This window comes from Procambarus clarkii, chromosome 81 (genome assembly GCF_040958095.1).
Source record: "Procambarus clarkii isolate CNS0578487 chromosome 81, FALCON_Pclarkii_2.0, whole genome shotgun sequence".
NCBI lineage: Eukaryota > Metazoa > Arthropoda > Malacostraca > Decapoda > Cambaridae > Procambarus > Procambarus clarkii.
The window spans coordinates 3,065,318-3,080,634 of record NC_091230.1 but is presented as its reverse complement, the minus strand read 5'-3'; the positions used below and the strand labels follow the sequence as shown (position 1 = coordinate 3,080,634).

General features: G+C 43.0%; 1 protein-coding gene across 2 annotated transcripts in view; it reads left to right on the top strand.

Annotated features, from left to right (window-relative positions):
* The first annotated feature begins 2,876 nt into the window (after window positions 1–2,876).
* The window catches only part of LOC123773105 (Brahma-associated protein 60), a 201,009-nt gene continuing 188,568 nt past the window's right edge, over window positions 2,877–15,317 (top strand). For both annotated transcript variants that reach the window (XM_069315598.1, XM_069315597.1), the window contains exon 1: window positions 2,877–3,036. In XM_069315598.1, the coding sequence (XP_069171699.1) occupies window positions 2,908–3,036 (129 nt within the window). In that variant the 5' untranslated portion in view covers window positions 2,877–2,907. The remainder of the gene's footprint in view (window positions 3,037–15,317) is intronic.

Genomic DNA, 15,317 nt, shown 5'->3' with positions numbered 1-15,317 from the left:
CAGATACACTACAAAACGCCCACCCTCCTCCCGGGAAACCCTGCTTCCCCGGTTTTACTTTCCAAGGGAAGACGCTAAAGCAGTTTGCTGGGGACACTTGTACCATCTTGCAACGAATTTGTGTTACCTTGGGGGTGCTACGACGGAACCCCCAAAGTGATAAGCCAAGAATACCAAGAATTGGAATTACCGTAAATTCAATCTTGCAACTTTCAATTAGAGATCTCTCTTCATTGTATTTGATTTAATCATTATAACGGCTATCCATTAATTTTATTTCTGTATAATAATTTATGGTTATTCACTAATCATTATTAGTCACCATAATTAATTCCTCTTTAATCATCTATTTATTCGTTATAATGTGCTATTATGCTTCTTCATTTAAGGATTATCAATTATTAAATCATTAATTATGGCTATTATTAATTAATAATTTCTATTTAAATAATTAATTATTATTATTATTATAAAATAAAATAAGTCCCTCACTCTGTGAGCGATTTCTTCCAACCGCAGAACATTTTTTCTTTCTCCTCACTTGCACAACTACTACTAACATCGAAGGTAATATTATTCAAACCTATTTGCTTTGTTATTTCTGTATACCGTTTTACTTTAACCTTTCTTTCAACATTTGTCACAACAGGAGGTTGAACACCGCTAACACTACTAGAAAGTGTATTCTCCTGACTATCCTCTATCATCGTTTCGTCATGCTCATCATTACTTTCTTCTACACACGTTTCACTTTCCATTTCACGTCCTGTGTTACTTTCAATTACACGTCCTGTGTCACCACCATCTTCACCCCGTCTACCCTCCATAGTCAATTTTCCAATGCCTCAATCCTCTTATCTAGTTTTTTTAGATACTCCAAAATTTGATTACCAACTTCAGAGGTGACCATATTGTCCTGAACCTTGTCCTCACAAGGTTTCAGTTTTTCCACTGCATTACTTACTTTTCCTAGGCTCGCCTTAATTATCTCCGTCCCTTTCTCCCACATACTGTTCATAGAGGCTGTCGTTGGCTTCCAGCTGTTTCCTCCATGTTCCTTTTGCACAATCTTTCCTTGCTGCGAGGATACATCTATTCTGCTTGTAGGACCCGTCCTAGTCTCTTTCAGATGAGGCTTCATGGGGCATAGAGAGGAACCAGCATTGTGGCTGCCTCGACAGTTGCAACAAAATGGGACGATTTTTTCACTTCTTTCAATCTTGACTCTGCACTCTCGCGAGTCGTGTTTTTCCCCACAATACCGACACCTGGGGTCAAACTGGCATTTCCATGCCATATGTCCCCAACGTGAACACTTCATTCATAATATGGGCTCCTCAATGTATTTTGCAACGTTCCTATAGCCTAGTCCTTGCACAAAAATTTTCTCCGGCGCCTCACCCTTTACCAAGGCAACAACCTGGTTTTGTTTGTCACCACGAACACTGTTCCTCTTTGCCCAGACAACATTATCATTGTTGAGAAGAAGACAGTCAGGATCCAAATAAGTTGGAAACTTAAAAACTATGATCTTTGTGTGCAACATACCTTCTTCTGGAGTAATCATCACAACATTCTCAAAACCAGCCGTCGTGAGGCGTTCCACGGCCTTTTCAGTCCCAACTGTTATGTAGGGCCGGTGAAGACCCCTTGAAGAGTGGTTCATATTCCTAACACTCTTTAGCCAGACGTACCGTCCACTCCAGCTATTGGTGAAAATTCAGTTGGCATGTTGTAGGGAACAACAACCTCTTCCTTCGATTAAATTGCTTCTCTTGAGTCCTGCTGAGTAGGGTCTCATTTTTTGGTCTCTTTGTATTTCATCGTCACTCTCACTGTCTCACAGTTTGTTAATATTTCACAGTTTCATTCTGTTCACTACTACTTCAAACGGTCTGTTATCATCTTGTGTGTCCTCCTCACTACCATTTAGGCATACCGCCTCAGCCATTTCTTCGACACTGTCAACAATCGAGACATATAAGGAGATTCACAATATCCTGTATCACCACGTGCAAAAACGAAGAGTGTGGGGGCAATACTCCACCTCCCACCAAGCAGTGGACGCCAAGAGCGCCAACACTGCGACCGCACACGACCTTGGTCCGGTCACAACTGTAGACGATATATTATATTATATTATATTATATTATATTATATTATATTATATTATATTATATTATATTATATTATATATCATATCATATCATATCATATTATATTATATTATATTATATTATATTATATTATATTATATTATATTATATTATATAAGGGGTACCACCTCTGGTGCAAGTGTAGGGACCAATAGCCTCGGAGAAGAAAATAAAGAGAACTCAAGGAAAACCTTGTGGATCCTCACTGAACACTTTGATATTTTCTTCTCCTACCACCTCTATTCTTTTGGTATGTGTGTATATATATCTAACTTTATTTTAAAATTTCTTTACATTATATTCTTGTAAACAAAAAAGGAATCAGCCATGATTGCACATGAAAATGATACATTCCAATTTCAAACATTTAATTTAAATGTATACGTATATTTGTATTGCTTACAACACTTAAGCGTGGTTATACTTGTACTTATCACATAACAAATAACTTTTTTATAACATAGTAGCTATTCTATAGCCAACACCATTTGCTAATCAACACTCACTAGGTGAGTACACTGACAAACTAATGTTATGTTTTTCAAGCTTTTCAATATCTAAAATCCGACTGACGTCAAGTATTTGTGCATGAGCAAATTTAGCTTTATTGATATGAAATTTATTGAACAAATTAAAAGCCTACTCCTAGAGTAGGAGTAACCTACTCTCTAATACAGAATTTGCTTCTACTGTATTGAACATACCGGCCACAACATCACAGCTTGGTGCAGTAAACGACCTGAGCTGGGAAATGGCGTCGCGTCCTCCTTACCCGGGAACACCTCCTCCTCCGGGAGCTCCTCCTGTCACCCCTCAGAGGTACGCTGGGCCTCAGGGGGGTCAGGGAACACCAATGAGGTACCCCCAGCAGAGTTACCCAGTAAGTCACTCATGTTTACTAATAGTTGTAGTAGACCCAAGTGGCGGCTTTGTGCTCCGGGGCTCCGTGTGCAGTTGTAAACAATAAATTTATGTGGTCCGGTCGTATTGAAAATCTTGTCACTCGCATTGATAATGCACTGGAAAAGGCACTGGACCAACTCCCAACTAAATTCTTTACACAAGTAAACTAATTCATACCCCGAGGCTGACCCCAACACACCTCATCCACATCTACAGACCGACATCGAACCTAACGCAGCTACGATTGCTGTATACAAATCGTTTGAACTAATGCAGGAAAAACTCCTAGAAAACTATTTAGCACGCCTTACCCAAGTCACTCCCCAGGCTGACTTGCCACAAACCACAACCACTGGCATCAAGAGTAAGAAATCCCTAGCTGTGCAAACCTCCCAACCTGGCACTTTGATTGAAAAACCACATAAACCACTCTCCCACGACACATCCTCCAATCACTCCCAGATATTCAACATACTGTACTACTGGCACGGCAAAGAAGACCGATGCAATCACGTCCTAGACGTAAAGCTCTGAAATACGGCAGCATAACATAACCGATCTTCAACTAACCTACCCCAACCTAACCTAACCTTACACACATTAACTCCATGTTACTTAATGTACCCTAACTTACCCAATCTAATCTACCCTAACCTACCCCCCATCAGTCAGTCACCAATCCATCCACCCCACTCACTTGCCAACCACCTCTGCCCGGGCCCACCCTGCCCTTCCTGCAGCCATATCAACCTCTTGCCCCTGTTACACTATTGCCTAAGTTTCTTTTGTTGGTATCATTCAGAGGCTATACAAATATACATGCATTATGTAGCAGAAATACAATAGTATTAAAAACTTATTACAGAAATACTGGTAATATAAAATGCCAATATCAAGTGGATCAGAGTTGGGGCAGAGTTGGCAGAGCGGTGGAAATATTTCCCATCATATCACACAACTAAATTTTAAATTCCCTTCATATGACAGGTCAAAATTAAATTTTTTCTCTATGAAATCTCCCTCTCTCACTGCCTCTCCCTCTCTAACCTCACTGCCTCGCTCCCTCCCCCCCTCACTGCCTCTCTCTCTCCCCTCCCCTCCCCAAGAGAACCATGTGTAATTACCTAAGTGTAGTTACAGGATGAGAGCTACGCTCGTGGTGTCCCGTCTTCCCAGCACTCTTTGTCATATAACGCTTTGAAACTACTGACGGTCTTGGCCTCCACCACCTTCTCACTTAACTTGTTCCAACCGTCTACCACTCTATTTGCGAAGGTGAATTTTCTTATATTTCTTCGGCAACTGTGTTTAGCTAGTTTAAATCTATGGCCTCTTGTTCTTGAAGTTCCAGGTCTCAGGAAGTCTTCCCTGTCGATTTTATCAATTCCTGTTACTATTTTGTACGTAGTGATCATATCACCTCTTTTTCTTCTGTCTTCTAGTTTTGGCATATTTAATGCTTCTAACCTCTCCTCGTAGCTCTTGCCCTTCAGTTCTGGGAGCCACTTAGTAGCATGTCTTTGCACCTTTTCCAGTTTGTTGATGTGCTTCTTAAGATATGGGCACCACACAACAGCTGCATATTCTAGCTTTGGCCTAACAAAAGTCATGAACAATTTCTTTAGTATATCGCCATCCATGTATTTAAATGCAATTCTGAAGTTAGAAAGCATTGCATAGGCTCCTTGCACAATATTCTTAATGTGGTCCTCAGGTGATAGTTTTCTATCTAGAACCACTCCTAGATCTCTTTCTTTATCAGAATTCTTTAAAGATTTCTCACATAATATATAGGTTGTGTGGGGTCTATGTTCTCCTATTCCACATTCCATAACATGACATTTATTAACATTAAATTCCATTTGCCAAGTGGTGCTCCATATACTTATTTTGTCCAGGTCTTCTTGAAGGGCATGACAATCATCTAAATTTCTTATCCTTCCTATTATCTTAGCATCATCAGCAAACATGTTCATATAATTCTGTATACCAACTGGTAGATCATTTATGTACACAATAAACATCACTGGTGCAAGAACTGAACCCTGTGGTACTCCACTTGTGACATTTCTCCATTCCGATACATTGCCTCTGATTACTGCCCTCATTTTTCTATCAGTCAGAAAATTTTTCATCCATGATAGAAGCTTACCTGTCACCCCTCCAATATTTTCCAGTTTCCAGAACAACCTCTTATGTGGAACTCTGTCGAAAGCCTTTTTTAGGTCCAGATAGATGCAGTCAACCCAGCCATCTCTTTCCTGTAATATCTCTGTGGCCCGATCATAGAAACTGAGTAAATTCGATACACAGGATCTTCCTGATCGAAAACCATACTGTCTGTCTGATATTATATCATTTCTCTCCAGGTGTTCTACCCATTTAGTTTTGATTAGCTTTTCCAATACTTTCACTATTACACTTGTCAATGATACAGGTCTATAATTGAGGGGGTCTTCCCTGCTGCCACTTTTGTAGATTGGAACTATGTTAGCCTGTTTCCACACGTCTGCTACGATTCCTGTACACAGGGATGCCTGAAAGATCAGGTGAAGTGGAATGCTGAGCTCAGATGCACATTCTCTCAGAACCCATGGTGAAACGCCATCTGGGCCAGCTGCTTTGTTCCTCCCGAGCTCCTTTAGCATATTTTCCACTTCATCTCTAGACACCTCTATCCGCTCTATGTTGTTCTCTGGAATTCTTATTGTGTCTGGTTCTCTGAAGATTTCATTTTGTACAAACACACTTTGGAACTTTTCATTTAATGTTTCACACATTTCATTTTCATTTTCCGTGAATCTGTTTCCCATTTCCAACCTCTGGATATTATCCTTTACCTGCAATTTGTTGTTTATGAATTTGTAGAATAGGCCCGGTTCTGTTTTACATTTATCTGCTATCCCTTTTTCAAAATTTCTTTCTGCCTCTCTCCTTACTGCTGTATAATTGTTTCTCGCATCTTTGTATCGCTGGTATGTTTGGGGGTTTGGCCTCTTCCTATACTGATTCCATTTTTGTGTCTTTTGGTCTCTTGCCCTCTCACAATTTCTGTCGAACCAATCCTGTTTTCTGGTCCTGCATCTCTGTTTTGGTATAAATTTTTTTGTGCCTTTATCATATATTTCACAAAACTTGCCATACATCTCATTCACTTCCTTGCCTAGCATCAAGTCTGTCCAATTATACTCACTAAAAAAATTTCTAAGGTCACCATAATGTCCTCTCCTGAAGTCTGGTTTTTCAACTGCTTCAACCTCCTTATTTTCTTCCAGCTTATAACGCATTGCATACTTTATTCCCAAAAAGACATGGTCACTTTTACCCAAGGGAGGAAGGTACTGAATGTCAAATATCTCTTCCTCCTTCCTGGTAAATATCAAATCTAGCATGGAGGGAACGTCCCCTTCCCTCATCCTCGTAGCTTGTTTAACATGTTGATACAAGAATGTTTCCAGGATGAGGTCTACAAATTTACAGGTCCAAAAATCTTCTGTTTTAGCTTCATATGCTTCCCAGTCTATGGATTTCAAGTTGAAGTCACCGACTATCAACAGTCGTGATCTATCGTTATCCGCTCTCGCTATAATCTCTCTCATTATTGTTATAAGACCTTCACGTTTACTATCTAGCTCCTCCTTTGACCATGTGCTGCTTGGCGGTGGACTATATGCATTTATCATCATTAGTTTATCATCCTCATAGCAGATCTCTAGTGCTATTATGTCAACTTCTTGTGGATTGGCAGTCATTATTTCCTTCACCTTTAGGTGTTCTTTTACCAGCACAGCAACGCCACCGCCTTTCCTAATTTTTCTGTCCCGTCTCCAAATTGAGTAGCCCCTTGGGAATATGACCTCATTTAAAATTACATCTTCAAGTTTTGTCTCCGTGAGTGCAACAATGTCTGGTGTCTGCAGCTGTATTACATCACTTAACTCCAGTATCTTCGATCTCACTCCATCTATGTTGGTGTATGCAATCTTCAGGAACTTGTTCCCCCTCTCCTTATTCTTCACTCCCCCTCTCTCTATTGATTTTGTTGGTTTGCCTTTATGTACCACTTTACTGGTTTGCCTACCCCTATCACTTTGTAGAAAAAAGAATTTATTTCTTCTTCATTCCTGCTCTCATTTAAATGTTTTGCCTCGGCGAGGTTCAGTTTCAGCTTCTCTCTATCTTCTTTTGAAAGATCTCGTCTTAACGACCACCCTTTCCCATCCTCATCCCTTTGCAATTTTCTAGCATTCCTTAGTACTTCTTCCATCTGTTTGGCACCGTTTAGGGTGATCCTCAAAGGTCGATCTTTCCCTTTTACGTACCTGCCTATTCTCCTGTAGTCGCACACATTCTCTCTGTTTGTAAGACCTTCCACGAGGCCAACAATTTTATCTACTACTTTAGCTTCTTCTACAGCTCTTTCTGACCTAGATGTTATCGCCTTTTCTTTGCAGCCAAAAATGATCAGGGACTTACTCCGATCAACTGTGTTTTGCACCAACTTCGGGTTAGATGCCAATTCTTTCCTCACTTCTTGCCTAATGTTTGTTTTATCTTGGTTGCTGCAGTGTTTGACTTCCTTTACTGCTTCTTCTATTTTTTCCTTCTCCTTGGCCACTTGTGCATAAGTGAGTTGCATATCTTTCTTGCACTGTTCTATTCCCTGTGTAACTTCCTCCATCTGTGCTGACAAAAGCTGTTTCTCCTGTTGAATTTCCTTGCCTAACCTATTGTAGTCATTTATGTTTAAATTTACTTTAACTTCTTCCAAAGCTATTTTTAAGAGTTTATTTTCTTCTTCCATGGCTTTGCAATTTGTTTCCAATTGATTCTTATCCTTGCGCAAGTCTTTCACTAAACCCTCAAGACATAAAACTTTGCTATTCAAATGGTCATTACTTTCTTTCAATTTACTAATTATTTCTACATGAGAGTTCACTATAGTATCTAAATTTACCAACTTGTTATGTAGACTACTAATATCAATGCTTTCTTCATTGAATCCCTCAAAATCAAGCTCTGTTTTGTTTTTCCCCTTGCCAGTGGCCATCTTGAATGTTCTTCTCTGCACTGTAAACACTAGGGCAACTTTTTCTCATCTGATTTTTCACTTCCCTTAGCACTTTCCTGTTATCTCACCTATTTTTCAAGAGCACTATACCTTTATGTTCTGTGGGACACCACTCACTACCATCAACCTGTACTACAATACTTAGGATTGTTGAAATATGCTGGAGCTCCTCTGCTGCAAGTGTTGACCCTAGGGGTGTCACCTTTTACTAGTCTACTGAATCTAATTACTAGTCTAATGTGTGAACTACCGTCCGTGTGGCAGATGGTCAGTTTCCATCTAATACAATAAATCATTTATGATACAAGTATTTTTATAAGTTTTCATTATCCTAATAATATTATCAAACAAAATCTGTAACCAAAAATATATATGATATACATCCAGAATTTAAGAAAAAATTCTGGCTAACCGGGTCGAGCCCTATAGGCTTATCGGTACAGCCCATCCCTCCCCAACCACCGAGACCCCTCCCCAACCACCAGGACCCCTCCCCAACCACCAGGACCCCTCCCCAACCACCAGGACCCCTCCCCAACCACCAGGACCCCTCCCCAACCACCAGGACCCCTCCCCAACACCCCTAGACCCCTAATAAACTCTGCTTGAGGTCACACATACCAACTTCATAATTCATAAGTAAAAATATATGTTTAACTAATAAACAGGAAACAATAAAGCATGATAATGATTAATAATGTATAGTAATACTGTACACTTAACACAAAAATCAACATAAAATTGAATAAATATTGTACAGCTCATATAATTTTTTTTTAATATGGGCAGGAGTGTTTGGTAGCCTGGTTTCATAGTTCTACATCCCTCACTGTCTTCCTGCCTCCCTCTCTCCTTCCCTCACTACCTCCCTCTCTCACTACCTCTCACTATCTCCCTCTCTTACTACCTCACACTACCTTCCTCCCTCATCCCAACTGATTGCCTGCTAGCCAACCCCACCCTTCCTCCCTCCTTTGCCTGGCAGCCAGCCTGCCCACCCTGCCTCCCTCCCTCCTTCCCTGTCTCCCTCCCACCTTCCCTGCCTCCCTCCCTCCTTCACCAGTTTGCCAAGAAATTATGATAGTTTCACAATTGAAATTATCTAAATAATTGTGATGGGCTGTAAGAGTTAGGAGAAGTGGTGTACAACAAGTATACAACGACTTGTATGATGGAATATACAGTATTTAAATTAACTGTAAATCTTCAAATATAACTGTTTATAACTGTAAATCTACCATAGGCAAACATTGAATATTTGCAGTATAGGTACTTTAAGTGATGTGTCAACATAGATACTATGAGACCTGAGGACAGGTTTGGGCAGTGTACTTGGTCCCCTCTTTTCTCATTTATATTAGTGACCTTCCTAATGCTTCTGGACCACTCAAGCCAATGACTCAACTATTTTCTGATGACACAATCTGCATTTTCCTAAGTCCTAACCCTCTTATTTTGAATGACAGTGAATACTGAACTAGAAAAGTCCATGTTTAGCTAACTGCTAACAAACTTGCACTAAACATTGATAAAACCTTCTACGGTATATATTGTTTGGTAAGAAATCCACAGATCAAATTAACCCCCAAGCTGCTAAGGGCTGTTTGGCCTTTGTCACCCACAGGTGCATTAAAAAAAACAACTTTTTTTAGATATACAGTATCCATTCAATTTAACGGCCTATATGGGGCTGTACCTTGGTCGCTAATCGAATCGTTAGTAATTAACGAAGTTAATTAAGTTAGTATTAATCGAAGCGTTAGTAACAAGACACCTGGTGTGGTTCTTCAGCTATATCTTGCTCTGGTTAGGCCCCATTTAGATTATGCAGTTCAGTTTTGGTCGCCGTACTATAGAATGGGTATAAATTCACTTGAACGTGTCCAGCGTAGGATGACCAAGTTAATTCCCCAAATTAGAAATCTTTCATATGAAGAAAGATTAACTAAACTTAAGTTGCATTCACTGGAAAGGCGAAGAGTTAGGGGTGACATGATTGAGGTTTACAAGTGGATGAATGGATATAACAAAGGGGATATTAATAGGGTATTAAAATTATCAACTCAAGACAGAACACGAAACAATGGGTATAAATTGGATAAGTTTAGATTTAGGAAAGACTTGGGTAAACACTGGTTCAGTAACAGGGTTGTTGATTTGTGGAACCAATTGCCGCGTAACGTGGTGGAGATGGGCCCCTCGATTGTTTCAAGCGCGGGTTGGACATGTATATGAGTGGGATTGGGTGGCTATAGATAGGAGCTGCCTCGTATGGGCCAATAGGCCTTCTGCAGTTACCTTTGTTCTTATGTTCTTACCTTGGTCGCTATTTCCGGAGCTCCGTTATTTCTGAAGTTAAGTCGGGTCAGGTAATTTTTCAAGTAACATTCAGGTAGGATATATTTTATACTGTATCTTCTTGAGATTCTTGAGGTTATCTTGAGATGATTTCGGGGCTTTAGTGTCCCCGCGGCCCGGTCCTCGACCAGGCCTCCACCCCCAGGAAGCAGCCCGTGACAGCTGACTAACACCCAGGTACCTATTTACTGCTAGGTAACAGGGGCATTCAGGGTGAAAGAAACTTTGCCCATTTGTTTCTGCCTCGTGCGGGAATCGTACCCGCGCCACAGAATTACGAGTCCTGCGCGCTATCCACCAGGCTACGAGGCCCCTGTATAACTAAAATTAAATAAAGTTCATTGTGTAATTGCGTTCCAATTTAGTGCCATTCTGACGATTAAGCCAGCTGGTGCCTGCTGCATGGATGATGTTTGAACACGGTCTGATCAAGTCCAGATGGGTGGGAAAAAATTGGTTCATTCCTTTGTATTGCAAAATATTTCATGTATCAATCAGTGATTGTTAATATTTTCTCAATAAAATTTTAGATATGTGTATTGTTTTACCCTGAACAGTGCAGGTAATGTATTTTTAAAGTTACGACACAGGCTGTGGCGGCCAGGCCATAACAATGGTGATCGAGCCTTGTCACTGAGAGCTAGCCAAGACAAAATATTCTGAGCTCACGTTTTCTCTGTTAATGATAGAATATACATTTACAGAGATTAATATGTAGCTTTCGTTGAAAAAAAAAAATTTGAAATACTATAATAAAATTGGTAAATTGACTTACTTTTAATGAAGCTGAAGATTACGAAGCTGTGAAGATTATGTCATCCTCTGCAGCGCTTGTTTTATATTGTTCAGTACTATATACAGGGTACATACAGTATGTACACTTATTTTCAGGCATTCACTTCACACAACAGCTAGCCTTACTACTAATTCACATGAGTTCTAATTCTAATTCACAATTGAAAATTATTTCTACTGTATATTTATACTGTACAGTATCTTTTTGTCAAGGCTTAAATAATAATTAACACTTACCATACTTTACTCTATCAACACTTTTTACACTAATTTATATGCCTTTCAATCATATTTTATATGCCTTTCAATCATATTTTATATTGTTAGTGGAGGCTACACGACTTTTGATGGGAATTCAGCATCAGCGGGTGCAACATATCTTGCAGAGCATTCGTTGCTGGCGGATGCTGCATGACTTGTTGATGGGAATTCAGCATCGTTGGGTGCAGCATAGCTTGCAGAGCATTCGTTGCCGGTGGAGGCTGCTCAACTTGTTGATGGGAATTCAGCATCGGCGGGTGCAGCATAGCTTGCAGAGCATTCGTTGCCGGTGGAGGCTGCATGACTTGTTGATGGGAATTCAGCATCGGCAGGTGCAGCATAGCTTGCAGAGCATTCGTTGCCGGTGGAGGCTGCATGACTTGTCGATGGGAATTCAGCATCAGCGGGTGCAGCATAGCTTGCAGTGTTGGGAAGAAAGCTTACTCTCTATTAATTGATTGATATTTAATTAATAGATTAATTTAAATTAATCGAAGGACCACCCTATTTTGACTGAAAAGGGAAACAGATAAAGTTAAACGATAAGGACTGAAATACCAGTGCCTATGGATAAGAAACTATTAAAGATTATTCTTTAAGCTTCTATGGACTGAATAATATTAATGTTCGGGAATAAACTTTCCGTCCTTCACAAAATTGGGGGTTAATACCAGAAGTAATCTACTCCCAGTACGCTTCATCAAGGCTGGTTCTTCCTCAAATAAAATTTAGTAATTCTACTAAATACTATTAAGAAACATTAGATAAATTGATTAATGGTAAAAAGATTATATGTTGATAAACTAAGCAATTATTCTCATTTGACTTTTATGAGGCTAACATATTCTGTTAAGTATCTCAAATCAAATAATCTAAATCTCTTTGACTGATCTAGAATTTGCTCAATTAAAGAAACAATAGAAAGGATTTCAGCTGCTTAGCTGTAATAGTGAACGGAGAGGTAGAGGTGCAATGGCGTCGTCTGCTACTTGCGGCAACACGTGAGTTCAAGCATGGCGTGGGAACATGATGGCCACGACCGCTTACAACACAAGCTGAAATTACAACTAAATATACTAATTGATTACACCTACTATATAGGTGAGTGTACCCCCGTGAGTGTACACGTCCCGGGGGTTCAGCTCTTAGAAAGTTGTTTGGTAGCTTTGGGTGCCGGTTAGCAGTACCCTGCCTGGGATTCCCTGAGCGCGAGTCCTCTGACAGTAAACGCTCGGGACCCTGGGAAACCCCTGGGGACACATGGGTCCGATGGACGTGACCCCAGAGTCCCCCCTCGCTTCCAGCGAGTTTGAGGGTTGCTCTCACCCTTTGTCTCTGGGTGACTCTTTGTTTTGCCTCCGTCTGCTGCCTGTGGGGTCGGTGACACCTTCGACCCGGAGTCCTGCGAGTTTGGTTGCTCGTTGTGGCTCGGTTACCCAGTTGTGCTGACTAAGCGGGTGCGGGCAGCAGGGGCGTTGCACTTAGAGACTTGGTTATCTTCTTGAGGTTATCTTGAGATGATTTCGGGGCTTTTTTTTTTTTTTTTTAGTGTCCCCGCGGCCCGGTCCTCGACCAGGCCTCCACCCCCAGGAAGCAGCCCGTGACAGCTGACTAACACCCAGCTACCTATTTTACTGCTAGGTAACAGGGGCATAGGGTGAAAGAAACTCTGCCCATTGTTTCTCGCCAGCGTCTGGGATCGAACCCAGGACCACAGGATCACAAGTCCAGCGTGCTGTCCGCTCGGCCGACCGGCTCCCTAAACTGTTGCCACCACCTTGCCTTGGTGGTGGCAATGCTCTCGTCGTTTACTTCCCGGGAGCCCCGGGGCTGCCCCGTTTTGGTTCGTGTTGGGACTTGGGGGTGTTGGTTGCTTCGGTTCCTTCCACGCCCCCTTGTCTTTTCCCTGGATCCCCCTTCCTGTCTACATCCGGTTCCTTACCGTCTGTAGGTTCGGGGCGGGGTTTGATGGTGTCGAGACTCGGGCAGTCTCGGGGAATTCTCCTTCCGGGGTGGTGACGGGGGCATTTGAGCCTGTTCCTCCAGCCGTGTTGTAAGAGTCTGCCAGTGGGCTCCCTTCCTTAGTGTTTTCACAGCTGCCCCGGTTTTCTGGTACGGCCGTGGCTTTGGGGGGACGGCTCGGCCCCGGGGCCTGTCGTGTTGGTTCCCGGGAGGGGCTGCCTTGGGGGCCTTGGCCCCGTAGGACCCCGTGGTTTTTTTTTTATCCCCCTCTAGGCGAGGCTTGTGGTTACGCAGAGTGGGGTCTTTCCTCCCCACTCGCCGTACGTGCTGTTGGGCGTCGGCCCCTCCCCGGGCTTGGTTCCTTGGCCTTTGGGTCGGTTGGTTCCGTCCTGTGGCAGGTTGTTTCCTCCTACCCTTTTTGGGACGGTGTTTTCGTCATGTTTCCCCGTTCTTAGGGTTCTACGTGACTTCTGGTCCCGGGTGCGCCTGCGCTTTTGTGTGCCTTCGGGACTAGTGTTGGCTTCTGTGTTCTCGAGGGTTCGGGAAGGTTTTCGCTACTTCCTGCGTTATTGGAACGTCTGTCGGTTTCTGGTCCTTGTTGCCGGTTTGGGCTACTTTTGGCCCGGTTGGGCTACTTGTGGCCCGGTTGGGCTACTTGTGGCCCGGTTGGGCGACTTGTGGGCCGGTTGGGCTACTTGTGGGCCGGTTGGGCTACTTGTGGGCCGGTTGGGCTACTTGTGGGCCGGTTGGGCTACTTGTGGGCCGGTTGGGCTACTTGTGGGCCGGTTGGGCTACTTGTGGGCCGGTTGGACTACTTGTGGGCCGGTTGGGCTACTTGTGGCCCTGTTGGGCTACTTGTGGCCCTGTTGGGCTACTTGTGGCCTTGTTGGGCTGCTTGTGGCCCGGTTGGGTACCTTTTTGGGCTCTGTCTTCGCTTCGTTGGCCGGTTTTATTGTTCCTGCTTCCATTTTGGCTACTTTTCTAGTGCAGTAGTCCTGGTTGGTGCCTTCCCACAGAGAGGGTTGTGCGGTTCGGCCAGCGTGTCATGCGCCGTGGAGTTTGTTTTGGTCTGGGCGGTGTGTTTCAGTGCTGGTGTTTGGCGCCTTTTTTGCTCAAGTGCTTTGCCTCTCGCTCTTCTCCCTTGCTGCGGTGTGTGCCCCTTTGCTCCGGGGGTGTCCTGGTTTCCAGTTGTGGGGAGGCTGCCGAGGTTTTCCCTGTGTCATGGGTGTGGGCCGCCTCCTTCGCCTCTACCCTGCTCTCCTGCGGGTCCGGCAGGGTCCGGCTCTGGTGTCTTCACCTGGCGGTGCTCCCAGGTTCTTCTGGGCACGGTTGAGTCGTGTCACGTTCGTGCCACCGTTTGCCAGGTGAGTTTCTGCGGTCTGGCGTCTTTTGGCAGGGCGCTGGGTGCGTTATTGTTTATATACCTGTGTTTATTTAGGTATATTTTTGTACGACTGAGACCGTTCGCACACCAGTGTCTGTCCCTTTTTTGCAACCCTTCCTGTCCCACTCATGTGCATGTCCTACCCATGCTAGGGTCATTCAGGGGACCCACCTTTTTTAGTGTTATGAGGTGTGGGGGTTGTGGTGTTGGTTCTGTACTCACCTGGTAAGGCGCCTGGCTGTGCTTGCAAGATTTTGAGCTCTGGCTCTTGGGTCCCGCCTATCTGGTAGAACTTGCGGGATAGTACCAGTGGAGTGCAGTGGTGCTATAGGCACAATCTGGGAACACTGTATAACCATCAGAGGTCTGCGGTTGTTACACGACCTACTTGCGAGCATACGCCTTATTGCTGGTACGTCTGTGGACT